Here is a 16,359-nt window from a genome sequence, read left to right as displayed (position 1 = left end):
TGCTGACACAGAAATACTTTACCCCTACAAAGTGTGAAGAAAGAATCCCTGCATGAAAAGTGAATATATGCAATCACTTGTAGGTCAACTTTTTTATTTCCTCATTCCTTATCAGTGCTCTGCTGCCTTGTCTAGCTATTCTTCTATTAATTATTCACCACATCCAGTGATAACACACAAATTTATCACTTTCCATTTTATGAATTGGGACCACGGCACAGCAAATGACAGTGGAGAGAGACAGGTAGATGGTTTTGAAACTGGATAGAGCGGGATAAACTTAAGACCAGCGGCTGTCCACTGCGGTGCTGCAGGGTCAGAGTCCATCAGCCTTGCAGTACATGCTGACACCAACTCTAACAGAAGAGAGAAAGGAGGCCTTGTGGTTTGTCCAGGTGTAAGAGTGAAGACAAGTAAAGGTGAAAATTAAAGAGACAGACTAGAAGGTAGACACTGTTGATTGGAGGGGAGGAAAGAAGAGAAGTAATTTAGAGAGAAGCCATAAGTGGAGGGGGGCAGGGGGATCCTGATGAGAGGGTTGAAACAGCATGAGTAACACCTACATGTTCAGGCAGAAGGCAGAGAGATGGGGGGAGGGGGGGCATACAACACTGATAACTGGACAGCAGTGGAAAGTAACATTGAGTCAGAGGTACTTGTATTTTAGTTGAGTGTTTCCCTTTGATGCTACTTTATACTTTCAGTCCACTATATTTATTGAACAGATTTAGTTACTTTCCAGAAGATTTGTCACAGTGGTTCTTTAAAACAAAACAAAAAAGAAGAAAAAAAAACACATTAAAGATTAAAGTGAGTGTCTGTCTTCTGACATCTTGCAAAAATCAATGTGTAGTCAGGGTCACGTCAGAAGTCAATGAATTAAATGAATTAACAGCTCCACCAAACAGTGATTTCCCCCCCCCCTCTAAACTTCTCACCAATGAAACCATTCATTTCAATAAGTGTTCAAATGATCTAATATCTAGATGTATAGTACAATTTAAAATATATATACTTGTAATGGAGTATTTTTACACCGATGTATCCTATTTGTATTTTTACTTCAGTAAAGCATTTGAATACTTCTTCCACCACTGGAAATGGAAAAAATTGAGAGCTGCTTTGAGTTCACATCCCTGGTGAGGAAACTTAACTCAGTATACTAAAACTTAGTCCTCTTTAAGTTCAACAGTCATACAAATATTGATCTGGAGCTGACAGTATATCTGCAAAAAGGCAGGGAAGGTACATAACTTAACGATTGCATCAGAGTCATGAGGGACCAAAAAAGAAAAAAAAAAGCTCCAAACCATGTCTCTTTCCCAAACCACAGACAAAAGCACAATTCAAATACAGAACATCTTTTGACTCCTTTATTACTTCACTTGGTCATGTTTCTGGTACATAGAGTTCAGTTCAGTAATAAACTAAATTAAACTCGTATTTGCAATTCCCACTTGACTTCAGTTTCACAGTCCGGATCCAGAGAAACACACACGTACACACAGAAACACACACAGAAACAAACAAACACACCCACACACATCTTTCTTTCTCACATTATTAGGCATAGTGGTGTAAAATGACCATGCGTGGCTTTGCGATGTTAGACAAACACCACCCTCGTGTGGACAAAAGCAGGAACTACAGGTAACACTGTCACAAACCTCATTCAGTATAGTCAAGGCTTTAAGTTAAATCTTCTCCACAGCTAAAACTATAAATGTTCATCCCTCATGTTATAGAATACAGCGTTTATTTTCCATTCTACATACTTTTACCCTGAACTCTTACACACAAGCTGAGCTGAGTAGTAGGAATAGGTTCGCGGGGCTGTCACATTATTAAAGAAAAATGGAACCGCTGCAAAATGGATCCCAGCATGAACTGAATGTTTAATGGTGGCACACACCCATCACTAGACAAAGGAAACAAGAGGGAGACAGAAGCATTAAAGCACAGCTCAAGCAGTGAGTCTAGGGATGGGTGTGAGCTTTTGAGAGTTTGCCAGCTGGCAAGGTTTTGTTTGTTGAATGGTGATTGCTAAACAGGCTCAAAATGGCAGCCATGTGCTGCCGAAGGTGCCAGAATTGTAGAAAACAGCACCAGGATGGTGGTGGATGGCGGGAGGTGGGGACAGCTGGCTTATTGTCCAATGACTTTGCTGACAAATGAGTCCAGCTCATCATCATCTTTAATCCCCACAAAATGGTCGACGACGTCCCCTCCCCGAATGGCGATGACCGTCGGGACAGCAGACACCTGGAGACATTAGACAGTGCTAATAATACTTTGACGTAACAACATATCATACATCAAATAACATCATATGCCTTTAGGAAAGCTTCATTCACAGCAAATAACAAGCATTATTCAGAATATATTAACTTAATGTCAGTAATGCCACAAAATGTCATTAACTAGGTCTCACCCCATATTCGATGGCCAAATCTGTGTGATCATCTATGTCAACTTTTGCCATGGCAACGCGGCCTTTCTGTTTTGCAACAGCCTTCTCCAACCGAGGACCGAGGATCTTACAGGGACCGCACCATCTGTAAAAAAAAACAAAAAAACAGAGCCTGTGTCAAAAAGATGGCATTATGGACTATGACTAGAACAATGGCTAATATTTTAACATGGAGCCAATTTCTTTAAGTGCATGTTATTATTTATTGAATTTTGAATAACTGATAACCTAGAATGATAATTAGTATTTGTAAAAAGCAGAACTTTTCAGAAAGAGGAAAATATAAAATACTAAAAACAATATACCTATTTGCCTGTTCACACCTGGCATTGACATTCATCCTGGATGATCTGATCAAAAGTGGGACAGTTCAAAGTACAGGTGTGAGAATACCCAGTACGCTTTGAGATCTGATCTGCTCAGACCACATTCGGAGGTGATCTGGGACACATATGGCTACCTTCTTGTGCCAATGTGAAGGAAAATGCGTCTCAGGGCTGAAGGGCCGCCTACTCAACTGATGTCCTCTGAATAAGCAATAGAAATATCCAATAGAACAAATATCCAGCAGGATTCTGCTGAATGCAGCTGAACTGTACAAAAAGTAGGATAGATTTCCTTCAAACTGAACTGGTAGCTATGAAGCAGGTTTAAAATATAACCTGTCTACCTGATGCATTATTCTTTTTAAGGTTTCCGTCTGTAATTTCTGACATACATCAGATCCACTGCTGTGGAAGAGCCCCGCAGCCTCATGAAATTAATTTATCTGCTGCAGCGCAGAGCCCGACCCTCTCAAACCTGCTGGAATAATTACAGTAAACAACCTGAGATTGATTGGGTCACGCCTGACGGTTCAGGTATGGAATTACAAGCTTTAGTGTTCACACATTTACAAATGTAGAATACGGCGTATTGAAATGAGGATGGAGTGAGCTAGAGTCCTTCATTTTGTTAAATGCCTGTTGCTTTGAGTCCTTTCTGATTTATGTGACGTACATGTTTATTTAGCATTTTGCAATTGGGAGGTTAAATCTGATCACAAGTGGTCAATCGAGACGCATATCGAGACGCATTCTAATTCCAGGCGGGAACAGACGTACGCAGAGCTGTCCACTTGTGATCGGATCACCCCGGATACATTTCAATGCCTGGTGTGAACTGACACACATAAGCAGGAAAATCACAGGTGCCATTGACAACATGAAGGGTCTGTTCTATTCAAAGACATGGCTCACTGGGACAGTAAGTTGTGACAGCATGCACAAAACCAGCTCTTCATTCAGTTAATACTGGTTTTTTCACAGCAGGCTTTTTGACTTGTCATAGCAGGAAAAGCTCACATGTAATTATAAACGTGCTGATTAGATGAATTCAATTGAATCAGAATCAGAATTACTGGCAAATAAGTTTCCATATAGCGTGAAACACCAAGAAGTTAAAAGTATGAGAGAAAAGCAAGTGGTATATAAATATGATTTCATTATAAACAAAAATATATACTAGTGCAAACATTAAAAAAAAAAACACACAAAAAAAACCACATATAACTGCATTAATGTAACGCTCCATATTAGATGTGATGAGTTCATTGATGTGCAAAATAAGATAATAGATGTTAGTTTGATATCTATTCTCATGGCGTCAATGATCATTTATATATATGTGTGTGTATGTGTGTGTGTGTGTGTATGTATGCATATGTATGTACAGTATATATGCCTTTGTGGGCTTAAACTGGTGTGTGTCTTGTGTAATCTCCATGGGAGATCTCCAGTTTGGTCAATTCCTCCCTCCCCGAATGTCACGTCAAACAAAATGTCTGCGGCGAAAAGGTCTCTCGCATGTCAACTAATGTAAAAGCTATGCAGGAGAAGACCTCCTTGCAGGACACAGAATACTGTGGCTCTCTTTCAGTAGCTGTTGACTTGAGAGTTTAAGCCCCATAGTCAGCTGTGTGAGTCACAAGTCATTTAAAGGGACAGAGCAGCTGTGAAACAGGATTTTCCCCAAGGTCAGCGCATGGACCAAACAGCCACATTAAGTCTGTGTAGTTAGCCTGAATATCATAATATTTTGTGGTTCAAAACTACATCTACACAGCAGTCTGGAGCCCTGACACCAAGGTGGCCAGCATAAGAAGGAGTCGGGATTCAAAAAGAAACAGATTGGAAACAAAGATAAGTCCTAACACTCATGATCCTTGTTTTCAAATTCAAAGAGTTACTTGCTTTGCTTTCATTTTACATTTTAGAAACACTAGAATCACAAGCGTCATTGAATTGGTCAGAGAGAGCCGTTGGCTGTCTACAACCATCGCTCCCTGAAGTACTCACTGTGCGTGGAAGTCGACTAACACGGGCAGTTCATTGTTGATGACCCTCTCTGTGAAGTCCTCGTTGTCCTGAACATTGAAGGAGACTTCCCGACGGGAGGTGCGAGGAAGGGCGCGAGGCAGAGTGCGCGATGGGGACAGGAAGGAGACCCGGGTCGTGGCGGACTGCAGGGAGGTGGAGAAGGACGAGGAGGAGGCAACGGTGGCAGTGGACCTCGGGAGGCAGCGGATATCTTTGACAGAGAGCGTCCAGACTCTGCGTACTAGCAGCCTGTGAGCCATCTGTGCCAAAAAAAAACACACACACAAGAGAACAGGAAATAAATGTTAATTAACAAAATTCATTTTAAGCCTGTTTGACACCGGTTGAAGCAAAAGCAGAGGAACTGCACAACGCTTTACTGTACTCGGAGAGGACACTTATGTAAGGCCAGCATGTTTACAGCCATTCTTATGCAGGATTGTTTTATATGTCTGATTATTGCACACTGAAGAGCTGAAGTTACAACCGGAGTCAAATTCCTTGTATGTGTTAACATACCTGGCCATTAAAGCTGATTCTGATTCGGAGCGTTTTCCTTTATGATTTATGTGTGTAGCTGAAGCACAGAAAAGTTTTTTTTTTTTTTACTAGATTCTCCAATGAGTGTAAAGTTATAGTAGCTAACATTTCCATGCTTGGAAATCACTAATAAATCTTCTAAAACCTGCAAGAGACCTTATCTGATTGAAAGCAAAAATGATCTTGAATCCACTTTAACCCCTGATTGTATTGCAGGAGTGGTTGGTGGCAGGTATGAGACATGAGCAGGGACAAATGAATTAGTGGATTTAAAAAAAAAAAAAAAAGACTTTAATAACAACAAGTCACTTTTATTACGTTTCTATCAAAAAAACAAAACAAATACATGACCAGTTCCAGCGTGTCAAATGTTGATATTTTGCATTTGGGTTTAGGTCAGGTCAGCCATGGAGATCTTCAGTATTTAAAAAAAACATTTCCACAACAATCTCGTCACATTTACAAGTTTGCACGCTTGCATATAAAGACAGTGTTTATGTTTATATTTCATTACATTTATGGCGGATTGTTTTCATCGTACATAATTAGTTTTACTTCTCGCATTTACTTTCTCTTGTTCCACATTATATTCATATATATATATATTCACAATCCCTGGATAGGCGGCTGCTGTCTGTATCGCAAATGTTTTACCCACAGTCTTTAAATAAGGAGTTTTGCCGTGCTGATTTAAAGACGTGTCAAACCAACACTTAGTGAGTATTTCAGTAATCAGTGACGTGAAGTTATTAACAACGACTCATCTATCCCCTCCAAACTGTTCCCTCAGCTTCTCGTGTTGTGTTTGTTGTTTATTTACCGACAGCTCGCCTCCTCCATTAATCTACGTTACGTATGACTTTGCCCTCTTCGTCCTCCTCCTCCTCCTCCTCCTCCTAACATTTACCCTCAGTCGCCTCCTCTCGTTGTGAAACACACAAATACCATTAACCGGGTCGTTTCTCCGACACGTTTCCGCATGTCACTCACACCCGGCACCGTTTCATTTTAAAAACAACACCGGTCATTTTCAAGACTTACCTTGCTCGTTGCGTTAGCGTTGATCTTAGCCTCGAGGACCAATGAAGTACTTCCGCCTTGGTGCCGCACATAAAAAAAAAAAAAAGGGACCGTGCAGATTTTGATTTCCTCTTCTAGCGGCAGCGCTGTGAGTAGCGCCCTCTACTGGCCCGATTGGGAAGCGCAGGGCGGTCCGGTTAATAAAGGCGATGCAACAGGACGGAAAGTAGGCTGCATTTACTGAAGTACTTCTTCACCCAGGTACAATTTTGAAGGTAATTTACTTGAAAATTTGCATTTGATGCTAATTTATACTTTCGCACTCTAAATTTCAGAGGGGAAATTTGTACTTTCTACTCTACTACATTTAGGATATTTGAAAGCTTTAAAGATTTGACATAAATCGTTTTCAAAATACAACACATTGTTAAAGATTAAACCATCGGTTTCCAACCTGTTTTGCTTCCGATATGTTACAAAAATCAGTTTTAGATGTTTTTGAGTTTTTAATGGCTCCACTAAATGGTGATTTTTTTTCTTTCCCCTCTAAACTTCACACATGGTTTCATTTCAATAAATCTTCAAACGTCCCAATATCTCATTAAAATCAAAGACTTCTTCTCCCAGTAATCATCTGATGAACCCTCAGATTTATCTGCATTCCCTGGATATAAAACTGGATATAATGCAGTTTAAACCAGCTCCACTTGCAGCAGCTACAACAGTGACATGCAGCTTACACTTTCCAATATCATATAAAATAATATATATCCGTCAGAGGGACCAATGCAGTGCTTGTACTTTAACACTTTAACATTTTGGTGCTAAAACTTTTGTACTTTTACTTATTTCTCATGCAGGAATTTTACTTGCAATGGAATATCTTCATACTTCTTCCACCACTGTGAGACAATAAAGCAAGCAGTTTCCATTAATTTACACTTTTACTCCATCAGCTTTGTTTTTATTGCATTTTACTCCAGTTCAATGTTGTTTAACAGACAGAAATCTCACATTAAAACATAACTTATAAACAAAGATGCATTTTTAAAGATTAAATGTATGGTTCCCAAGTTCCACTCAGGTGAAGTCTTATTATGTGTATAAAAAAGAAACAAGAAATAAATTGAGTCTTAATCCTGTGTTCTACTCACTATTAATTAATCGGAATGGGAAAATATTCAGAGAGAGAGGATTACTTCTATTGGCTGGCTGATGATCTGTGCACTGACAGTCTTTGAGCACTTTTGAACAGGATGGATAAAAGCACTGACAGAAAAGTTGAACTTTCGAGGCCCTCTTCCACACTTCGACCTCCACTGCTGTTTCGCAGCATCGGACCGACTGGCCTCTTGTCCAGTCTGCCTCCACACCAACGACTCCACTCTATATTCTGCCAGGTCCACAGCTTTGCTGCCTGAAAACCCACACTCCATCGAAGCCTCAGATACTCACACCTTTACAGACATACAGGAAAAAGATCCCGCTAATACAGTGATGTGTTCACTGGACTGCAATGATACACTTTCAGACCAGCACAGTGCTGAATGCACTTGAACCTGTCTCAGATCTACACAGGGGAGTTGTGTTCAGGTCTGGGGTTTTCACAGACATGTGTTCTCTCATCTCAACATGCCCTCAGACACAAAGCAAGCAGCAGGACAGAGTTTTTTTTTTTCATCACTGTCCATCTGCAACAACCAGTGGGAGAAACAGAGGCAGACAGGCCAGATTGGTGACTCCACTTCAGAAATCAGAGGATCCTGAGATCAAAGAAAAGCAGCAACAAAAGAGGAGACAGAGGAGTTATAAAGTGGACTGTGCAGGGAGGCAGAAATATGTAGTGCCATCACTCACTGAGGAAGAGAAAGCAGCCAGGCTCTGTGAGTGGTTACAAAGTCTGAACATAGTAGATAGCAATGCCAAGGACTCTGTCATTAAAAACAACCAGCAGCGGCTATTTGTAACCAGGTGCAGGGGGGTGACCAGCCACAGGAGAGACCGATGGCCCCATTTCCTACCTCCAATCCTCCAGTCGGACTCCTGCCTACATGTGCCCCTCCTGCTTCCTGACAACTCCCCTCCTCCTTCACCCTGCAACTTCCCCATCCATGCCCTACCTGTACCACTGCTGCAGCCGCTTTCACTGAGGAGAAAGTGAGGTGCTGTCAAGCCAGCCAAAGAAGGTGAACCACTGACTTCAGGTCTAGAGGCTCTGGTTATCTACTGATTTACGTTACAGGATTATGTCTTATTATATTCTCAATGTGTTTCTCCTTTATGCATTTAAGTTGTTTTGGTTTAGGTGGAGACAATAACGTCGACAACTGTACAGTCTAATGCAGCCTGGTACAACATCTCTGCAACAAACTGACCTCTGAGAAAATGTTAGTTGAGTGGAACTATTGTATGTTTGCATTATTTTTGCAAATAGGCAGCATTGGGAAGGCTAACGGATAGGCTAAATGGTAAAAAGGGATAAACATTTCAAATAACTACAAGTAGCAAAGGTAATGGGTAAATTGTAGAAAAAAGATAGATAAAAATAATGGACGTTCACAAACAGCTAGTTTAAACTGAAACAACTAAAAGTAACAGATAGATAGATGAAAATAATTGATAAACATTTGAAAGAGCTGGCCAACTTAAAGGTAACACTAGCTAATAGGTAAATAGTGTAAAGGCTTAAAGGTAATGGATAAATATATGAAATAGGTGAGAAAAATGGAGGAACATATTCCCTAACAATATATTATGATTGAAATGTCTACATTGTGTTGATCCGGGTGGTGGTGTAGTACAAAAGCAAAACTTCCTGAATACAGTCACAAAATCATAATTTTTTATTGTGTTAAATAACATCAAGTTGTGCTGCTTATTTGTGTTGGTTATATGAGGGCTGTGAGCGTACGTGGTCGGTGGTTATGGCGTTGCGTCCGATCCTTTTACTGACTATTATTACCAGGCAGGAATTTACTAAAGTTATTATAGTACCGAGAAAGACATTTATTTCAGGCTCTCGGTTTGTTTGCTCTTCCCTGGTTTCTCATGACATTTCCTCATTTCTCCAGCAGAGAGCGCTGTCTGCAGAACCGACGGGGGTGATTGGGGGGGGGGGTTATTAGACTGTGGCCGTTGGGGCGTGAACAGAGCACTGCTCTGTGTCCCTGCTGAGGTGGGATCTGTGTGTCAGGACCAGAACACATGAGCCTCAGTCCTTTTTACCGCTCGCCTCACATACCCCTCCTGCACATGTTTACTGTCGAACGCTGCCCAAACTGTTTGTGAGTGAGGCTCTTTTTTCGCCTCCCAAGCCCTCTTTCCGCCAAATAAACATTGCACCGGAAATTGCAGGGATATCTGGGATTTTTGAGGGGTCCCGATGGAAAGCAGGAGAGGGCTAGAACAAGGCCGCTCTCTGTGACACCTTGGAGGTGAGGGGAGGCCGAAGACGCATGAGTGAGGGGGATCCAGAGGGGAGGGCGCGACCCTGCCTTTGGGTGGTTGGTGGGCACCATCACTAAGATGCACATACATTGCCGAACAGGTACAGGTGACCCAGATTCCTTTGACCCCATCGAGAACTCCTGGAGCGCGTGCTACGGCTGACCTCGCTCGTGACTGAAGGAGCGGACCCGGACTGACGGTCAAAAGGAAACGATACCGTGTGACGCAGAGTGCACTGTGTTGTGTCTTTTCGTTAACGGATAACAGCTTTTTAGGACGGCGTGCTGCACCTGATCGTTCTCCTATTCTGTCTGTTTATTCCCACTACGTACGCGTTTCCCGGCTGCACAAGGACCGCAGTTGGGAAGACAACAGCCATTGATGAAGCTGAGGTTTCATAATAGCACCTGACAAAGCACACATGAATGGCAGGGTGTATGTGCTCTTTACGTGTACACAGAACGCTCCCTCCTGCTTTGTGTGTGAGTTTTGTCCCAACTCACTCCCCATAAACCGCGACGTCTTTATTTGATAATAACAGCCTGGTGGCATACCGGGTGGAAAAGCACACAGTATAAAGCTTGTTGTTGAACAGATTGCACCAAGGAGATGATTACACTTGATGACCTTGTATTTATTTCAATTAGTGTGAAACTGTATCCTCTGTGATTTTTCGGTCTCCTCACATGTTCTTTTGCTGGTCTGCCGTCATATTTTAAATGTTGTGACTCCTCTCTTTCTGCCTTCGCTCACCACTGGCCTGTAATTGGGTTATTCTGTCTGTTCCTTATATACACCGCATCTTGATTATAGCCAATTAGACCAAATGCAATATGTATATGGGAAAAGGGGAATTGTACAAATAGAAGTTCAAATGAATGCTTTCTCATTTTTCATTGAAGGTTTGAGGGGAACGGATCTCTTTAAACACAGAGCCATACATTGTGTTTACAAGAAGATGGATGCAGCCACACATCCTGATGACAGTGTGGGTTTCAGGCCATGAAATATAACAAATGTTGACAGGAACGTGTTTGGAGGGTTGCATGTGCAAGGACACACGTATACGCCATGACACATAACTTTATGAGAGTGGTGTGTGTGTGTGTGTGTGTATGTATAACCTCCATGTCTCCTTTTCCCAGCTCCACTCTTATACCAATCTATGTTTCAGTGTTTGGGAAGTCAACAGTAGAGTTCCTGTTCTTAGTTTAAAAATAACTTTGGGACTTAAATTCCTTTCCCCCCTCCTCTCATCCTTTCTTACTGGCACTCTTCGAACTTCTCTCTTTGCTTGTTTTTCTTTCCCCCTTCTTCTGTTTTGGAACAGCCTGTGCAGTCTGCCTCTTTTCTTTTTTTTTTCAGTCTTCCTGTATCTGTCCATACCGTGCACACACACACATACGTGCACTCACGTAGCTCTATCAAGGTTTTCCATTTGGTGTTGGACTTTCTCAAACAAATGGATGTCAATAAAACTGAAGTTTAACAAGCTGTGATATAATGTAATCAAAATCACATGACTTCTCAAATGTCCGATCATTGGTTAGGATCTACAGGAAGCAGACCATGTTTAGACCGCCCAAAAGTCAATGACACTTGCTTTGTTCAGATTGCCCACTTGTCTACTACATAGTGATCTTTACTGTGGACAAGACCCATTCAAACTTCAGTCTACTATGTATTGGATGAGTGGACAATCCAAACACATGGTGTTTAGACACAATTAATGTTAAACCTATATATTTCTTACAGTTCTCGAATCAGGCACAAATGTGTGCAGAGGCATGGATTATACACTAAAAATGTTTATTTACAGGTTTAAGGCATTATTTTAGACATTTAAGGTGAAGGACACATTTGATAATTTGGGGTGGCGGAACATGACAACATGATTTCTTAGTCAGGTCTGCAGCAACTGCCTTACAACAATGGCCGCATCATTTCCTTTTGCACACATGGAATTTACTATGATTTTTTTTTTTAAATTTTTTTTTTTTTGATCACATATGTCATTTATTCATGAAGATCTAGTTTGGCATTTAATTGTACTTATAACCTGTGATGATCTATGATTATCTACATAATGTCTTTCTAATAAATGCATCAAAGCTGTTGCGGTCTATCATTTGATGTTGTTCAATTTCCCATGTAACAGCAACACTTATTAGTTGTGCTTTTGTAACAGCAGTAACATTGTGAGAAAGTAGAACTATTGTACATGGGGTTGCACATTGAATGTCACTAACCTGAGAAGTTTTTAATTCCATGAATTAAAGTGATGTGATGTAAACTTTTCAGTGTTTCACATTTCGAACAGAGCTATCCCACATTAGGAAATGTATACCGTCTTCAACAACTTGGTACTAAGAGTACTGACATGCCTCCTCATTTTATGAGTTTTACATCTTCATATCTCTTTCGGTTTGATTAGGACACATCCTGGGGATTTAGGAGTGGTACTGGTTATACATTTTTAAGCACGGGCTTCAATCTGAAATGGAAAAAAATGTCCCCCAATAGGGTCATTGAACAATAACAAAACAGATGTGTTTACTGTTGCCACAGAGCTTTTTCTTTTGAAATCATATTTCTATGGACAATTTTCAGAAAGACCAGAGCTGCCAATGCTCAAGCACAGAGAACAATACAATATTCACTATCTCATTGTACGAGTCATGGTCCCTCACATGAGTAAAGTTGAGAAAAAAAGACAACAAAAAGCACAATAATAACAACAGTGGTAATAAAATGGCAAAAGATACAGAAGAACACCTTATATTTCACTTTGTAAACACAGCTAAGAGTCTACAGTTGTGCCTCTGCGAAGCTGTATGTAGGCCCTGCAGTGTGTTACGCTGAACGCTAACCTCACTATATTAACATGATGCTCACAATAGCAATGCTAGGATGCTCATGTTTTGCAGGTATATTGTTCTTACCATGTTCAGAGGTTTAGTTGAGTGTATTAGCATGACGGCATGTGCTAACCAGCCCCAAACACAAAAGGCAGCTGAGGCTGGTGGAAATGTCGTTAGTTTAGCAGTTATTTAGTCATTCAAGGTTTGACCTCATGGTGGTGCTAGACTTACAGGCTGCCACTGCAGTCATTAAAATGTTTCGGAGCCATGAATATCTGTACATATTAGTCCATTCAGGAGATCTCATGCAAAAACTAAAACCCCTGCAAGATTATCGATGTTTTTTTCAGCATGAAAGTGTTAGACTGTATTATTTTGTGACTGAACTAATAATGTGTGAACATTAATAAATCCCTGACATGGAGATAGAATTGTTGTCATCTGCATATAGCAAAGTGCTCCTTTATATCAAAGTTGAATTGTTTTTTTGATGTACTGGAAACTGTATTGCAAAGGATGGTTGATCAGGACAGGTCTCAGATCAGGTCTACCTGTTTGTGTCCATGTTCATATCTGTGTGTGTTTGTAGGCTGTTCCACATAAGGAGTAAGAGAAGTATGGCAGCAGGTGTGGCAGGAGCTCTCCTCAACAAACACTCCACACCTGTCTTCCTCTCCCCCTCCTCTCCACTTCCATTCATAAACACAAGCTTTCTCACAGACACCCTGAGCTCTCCTTACGGTAAAACCACCACTTTTCATCTCCACTCACGATGTTGTTCTCCATGTGGCAGAGGCTCAAACGTGAAAAGTGAGCTGCTTTTGTTCCACTGACCTCACACTACTATCCTGTTATATCTACTTTCTGTTATTTCCTCACCGCCTAATATTTCCCTGGCTCCGTGCATGTGCCTTACACCTCCCTCTCTCCCACACCCCCACTCGGTGTCTAGTTTATTTCCACTGACTTGTTTTTAAAGGTTTGATGTGTTTCTCACCTGCCATGGCTTGCCTTTTTCCCCCCGTTACCCAGTCACTCCTCTTGCGTCTCCAACCCATTCCTTTTTCAATAGCAGTGACTGGAAGGTTTTCCAGTGAACTCCTAAAGCAGACTTGTGTCACTTTAACCATTATGAGTTGATGTTCAGAATATAAAGGTCACGGCTCAGGGCAGGTTCCCAGTGGCAGTGTCTGGTATCTATGAATGCCACCTCTCTGGTGTGTGTTGGAAAATCTGCATGTTTGTTTATTACGTCTGGGGCGGATGACACCGAGCCCAAAATGGAAACGACAGATTCTTTGATGAGTAAATGGAACTTAAATATTAAAACAAGAAAAACAAACTGCTGTGTGTGGGTTGTGATGGTGTGTGCACACATTGTGTTATTTTTCCTCCATTTTCTCTCACCATGTCCACCTTGTTTACATGATGTGTTTTTCTCTCACCATGTCCACCTTGTTTACATGAGCCTGTTACATCATCTCCGCGCACTGACAGAGAGAGATGGATTGTGTAGGAAGAGGATGGAGGTTTGGGGAATATATAATTTTGCTCACTGTGTTGCCTGTGTGTGTGTGTGTGTGTGTGTGTGTGTGTGTGTGTGTGTGTGTGTGTGTGTGTGTGTGTGTGTGTGTGTGTGTGTGTGTGTGTGTGTGTGTGTGTTTGTGTGTTTGTGTGCGTGTGAGGACATGCTGTATGTGGAGTGAGTTGTTGATATGCAACTATGCTTGGAAAGTACATCCACTCAAGTCCTGCACTTCAATATTTTGATTTTATGCAACTTTGTACTTTCATGATTCACAAAGAGGATTATACAATAAAAAACCCACAAGCCTAAAAAATACAACGCATTCTAAAACAAAAAAGAACTGGCTTACAATTTTTTTGGCTTTTGACACCTTGCCATTGAGGCCCTTGCCACTTTTAAGACATCCATAGGCAACTAGAAGGGCTCTCGGAGGTAGCAGACCTTCACCAAACCTACAAGTCCACAAGTTAATATTCAAATCTGCTGCTGCAACCACTGTGGGGATATAACAACTGTGGGGATGTTACATTTATACCGGTTATGGTTGTCCACAATGAAACTTGTGAATGTGGATTGTGATATGGAGTAATCACATTCCTGGAATGGCCTATGTTTTGTCACAATTGAACTTCACTGCCATCTACTGGATTAAAAAAAGATATGGTATTTAGTAGACCAAAGGCTTTATCTGAATTGCCCTAATACATGGATCTGCCCTGTGACCTAAATCCCCTTAAAAATGTAATAACTACTTCCTTAGCCCATACACCCTTCCACCAAGTTTCATAAAAATTGGGCAGGTAGTTTTTCCGTAATCCTGCGGACAAACAATTGAAGTTTACTGTAACCTTGTTGGCGAAACAACTAAAACACTTCCTTTCCAATACACACAGGAATTTTGCTGCTACAGCTTTATTTGGTCTTGTAATAACAGTATCAAAGATAAGCAAACTTTAAAAAGATAGTTATAATTTTATAAATGCCATTACTGTGTCACTTCACTGACTTCATGACTCATGATGCATTTCAGCATTAACATGTGCCCGCAGTGGATAGTGCTGACCAGAAGTTACACAGGTCTGCTTTAGTTTTGCTAATAAAAACGTCTGTATTTTCACTGAAGCAGGATTTAGAACAGGACTTTTACTTATACAACTGAATGTTGTATTGACACATTTAACTTAAGTTTCTACTTGTTCTGCTGTGTATATCTGCTTGCATGTGCAGCATTCATGCATGCACCACCTTACATGGGAGCATTTTGTTAGTGCAGGGTGTAATTTGTACAGGGGGATAATATATTTAATGCTGCATGGCACAAATGACCGCAGGTGTCCCTCCCCTTAAAGATACAATTCAGAGAACCAACAATTTATCCGCCCGCAATCCCTCTCACTGAATTTCAAAAAGCAGCCGACTCCATGTGCTTTTGTTCCTGGTGAACAGTTTACTGTAATTTTTGAGAATGGCTTGATGTGAAATGTGTATTTCATCCTCTCACACTGTATGAGTGTGTGTCTGCCAGCTCAGGTACTGTAGATGGCTGTTTTTCTGTACATGTATGTCTGCAGGGATGACAGGAAGATTATCCTCACCCCTGCTCTGCACTTTTTAATGAAAACCCTGAACCAAATGGGTTTACATGTTGTGCATGCATGAGATGTGGCCTGGGAGCTTCTCAGATGTGTGATTAAGAGAGTGATTAATTGCCCTGGAGATTATCATAATCATTTTCAACATCACTATCACTCAATCATGTAGTTATTTCCTCCTCCAATGAACATTCAGCTCCCCTTGTGTATGTACTTTATCTGTCCAGCTCTTGTCCAAAAGTATTTTTATAAAATGGGGGAAGGAAATTCCTCTCTGTTTTCCATGGCTGCCCCCTGTATTAATGTAGCACAGACTGGCAGCTGAGTATATTTATTTTGCTTTTCACAAAGCAGCAGCCAGACAGAGGTATGCGTGTGAAAAGAACTTTAAAGCATCAAAAATATTATTTTCGCTTAAACATAAATAAATAAACACCCCAAAGCCAGGTCCTCTTTGGAATGTAGTAATTCTGAATTTTTATGAATGACTGCATTCATGCTTGGCCACGCCCCCGCCCCTCAAACCACAGCTCTCCGTGTCGGC

At 41.0% G+C, this 16,359-nt stretch overlaps 1 protein-coding gene across 1 annotated transcript; it reads right to left on the bottom strand.

Annotated features, from left to right (window-relative positions):
• Window positions 1-2,053: 2,053 nt before the first annotated feature.
• txn2 (thioredoxin 2) lies at window positions 2,054-6,488 on the bottom strand. Its single transcript, XM_069701165.1, has 4 exons — window positions 6,409-6,488; window positions 4,807-5,087; window positions 2,432-2,555; window positions 2,054-2,262 (listed from the first exon to the last, which is right to left on the bottom strand). Exons 2-4 carry the CDS (start codon window positions 5,085-5,087, stop codon window positions 2,146-2,148), a joined length of 522 nt encoding a protein of 173 aa, XP_069557266.1. The 5' UTR covers window positions 6,409-6,488; the 3' UTR covers window positions 2,054-2,145.
• Window positions 6,489-16,359: the final 9,871 nt, after the last annotated feature.

This window comes from Brachyistius frenatus, unplaced genomic scaffold (genome assembly GCF_029030835.1).
Source record: "Brachyistius frenatus isolate BFR_SWC_R1_liver_20210118 unplaced genomic scaffold, ASM2903083v1 Contig_36, whole genome shotgun sequence".
In the NCBI taxonomy this organism is placed as follows: Eukaryota; Metazoa; Chordata; class Actinopteri; family Embiotocidae; genus Brachyistius; species Brachyistius frenatus.
The sequence above is the reverse complement of the archived record's forward strand: the minus strand, read 5'-3'. Positions and strand labels throughout refer to the sequence as shown.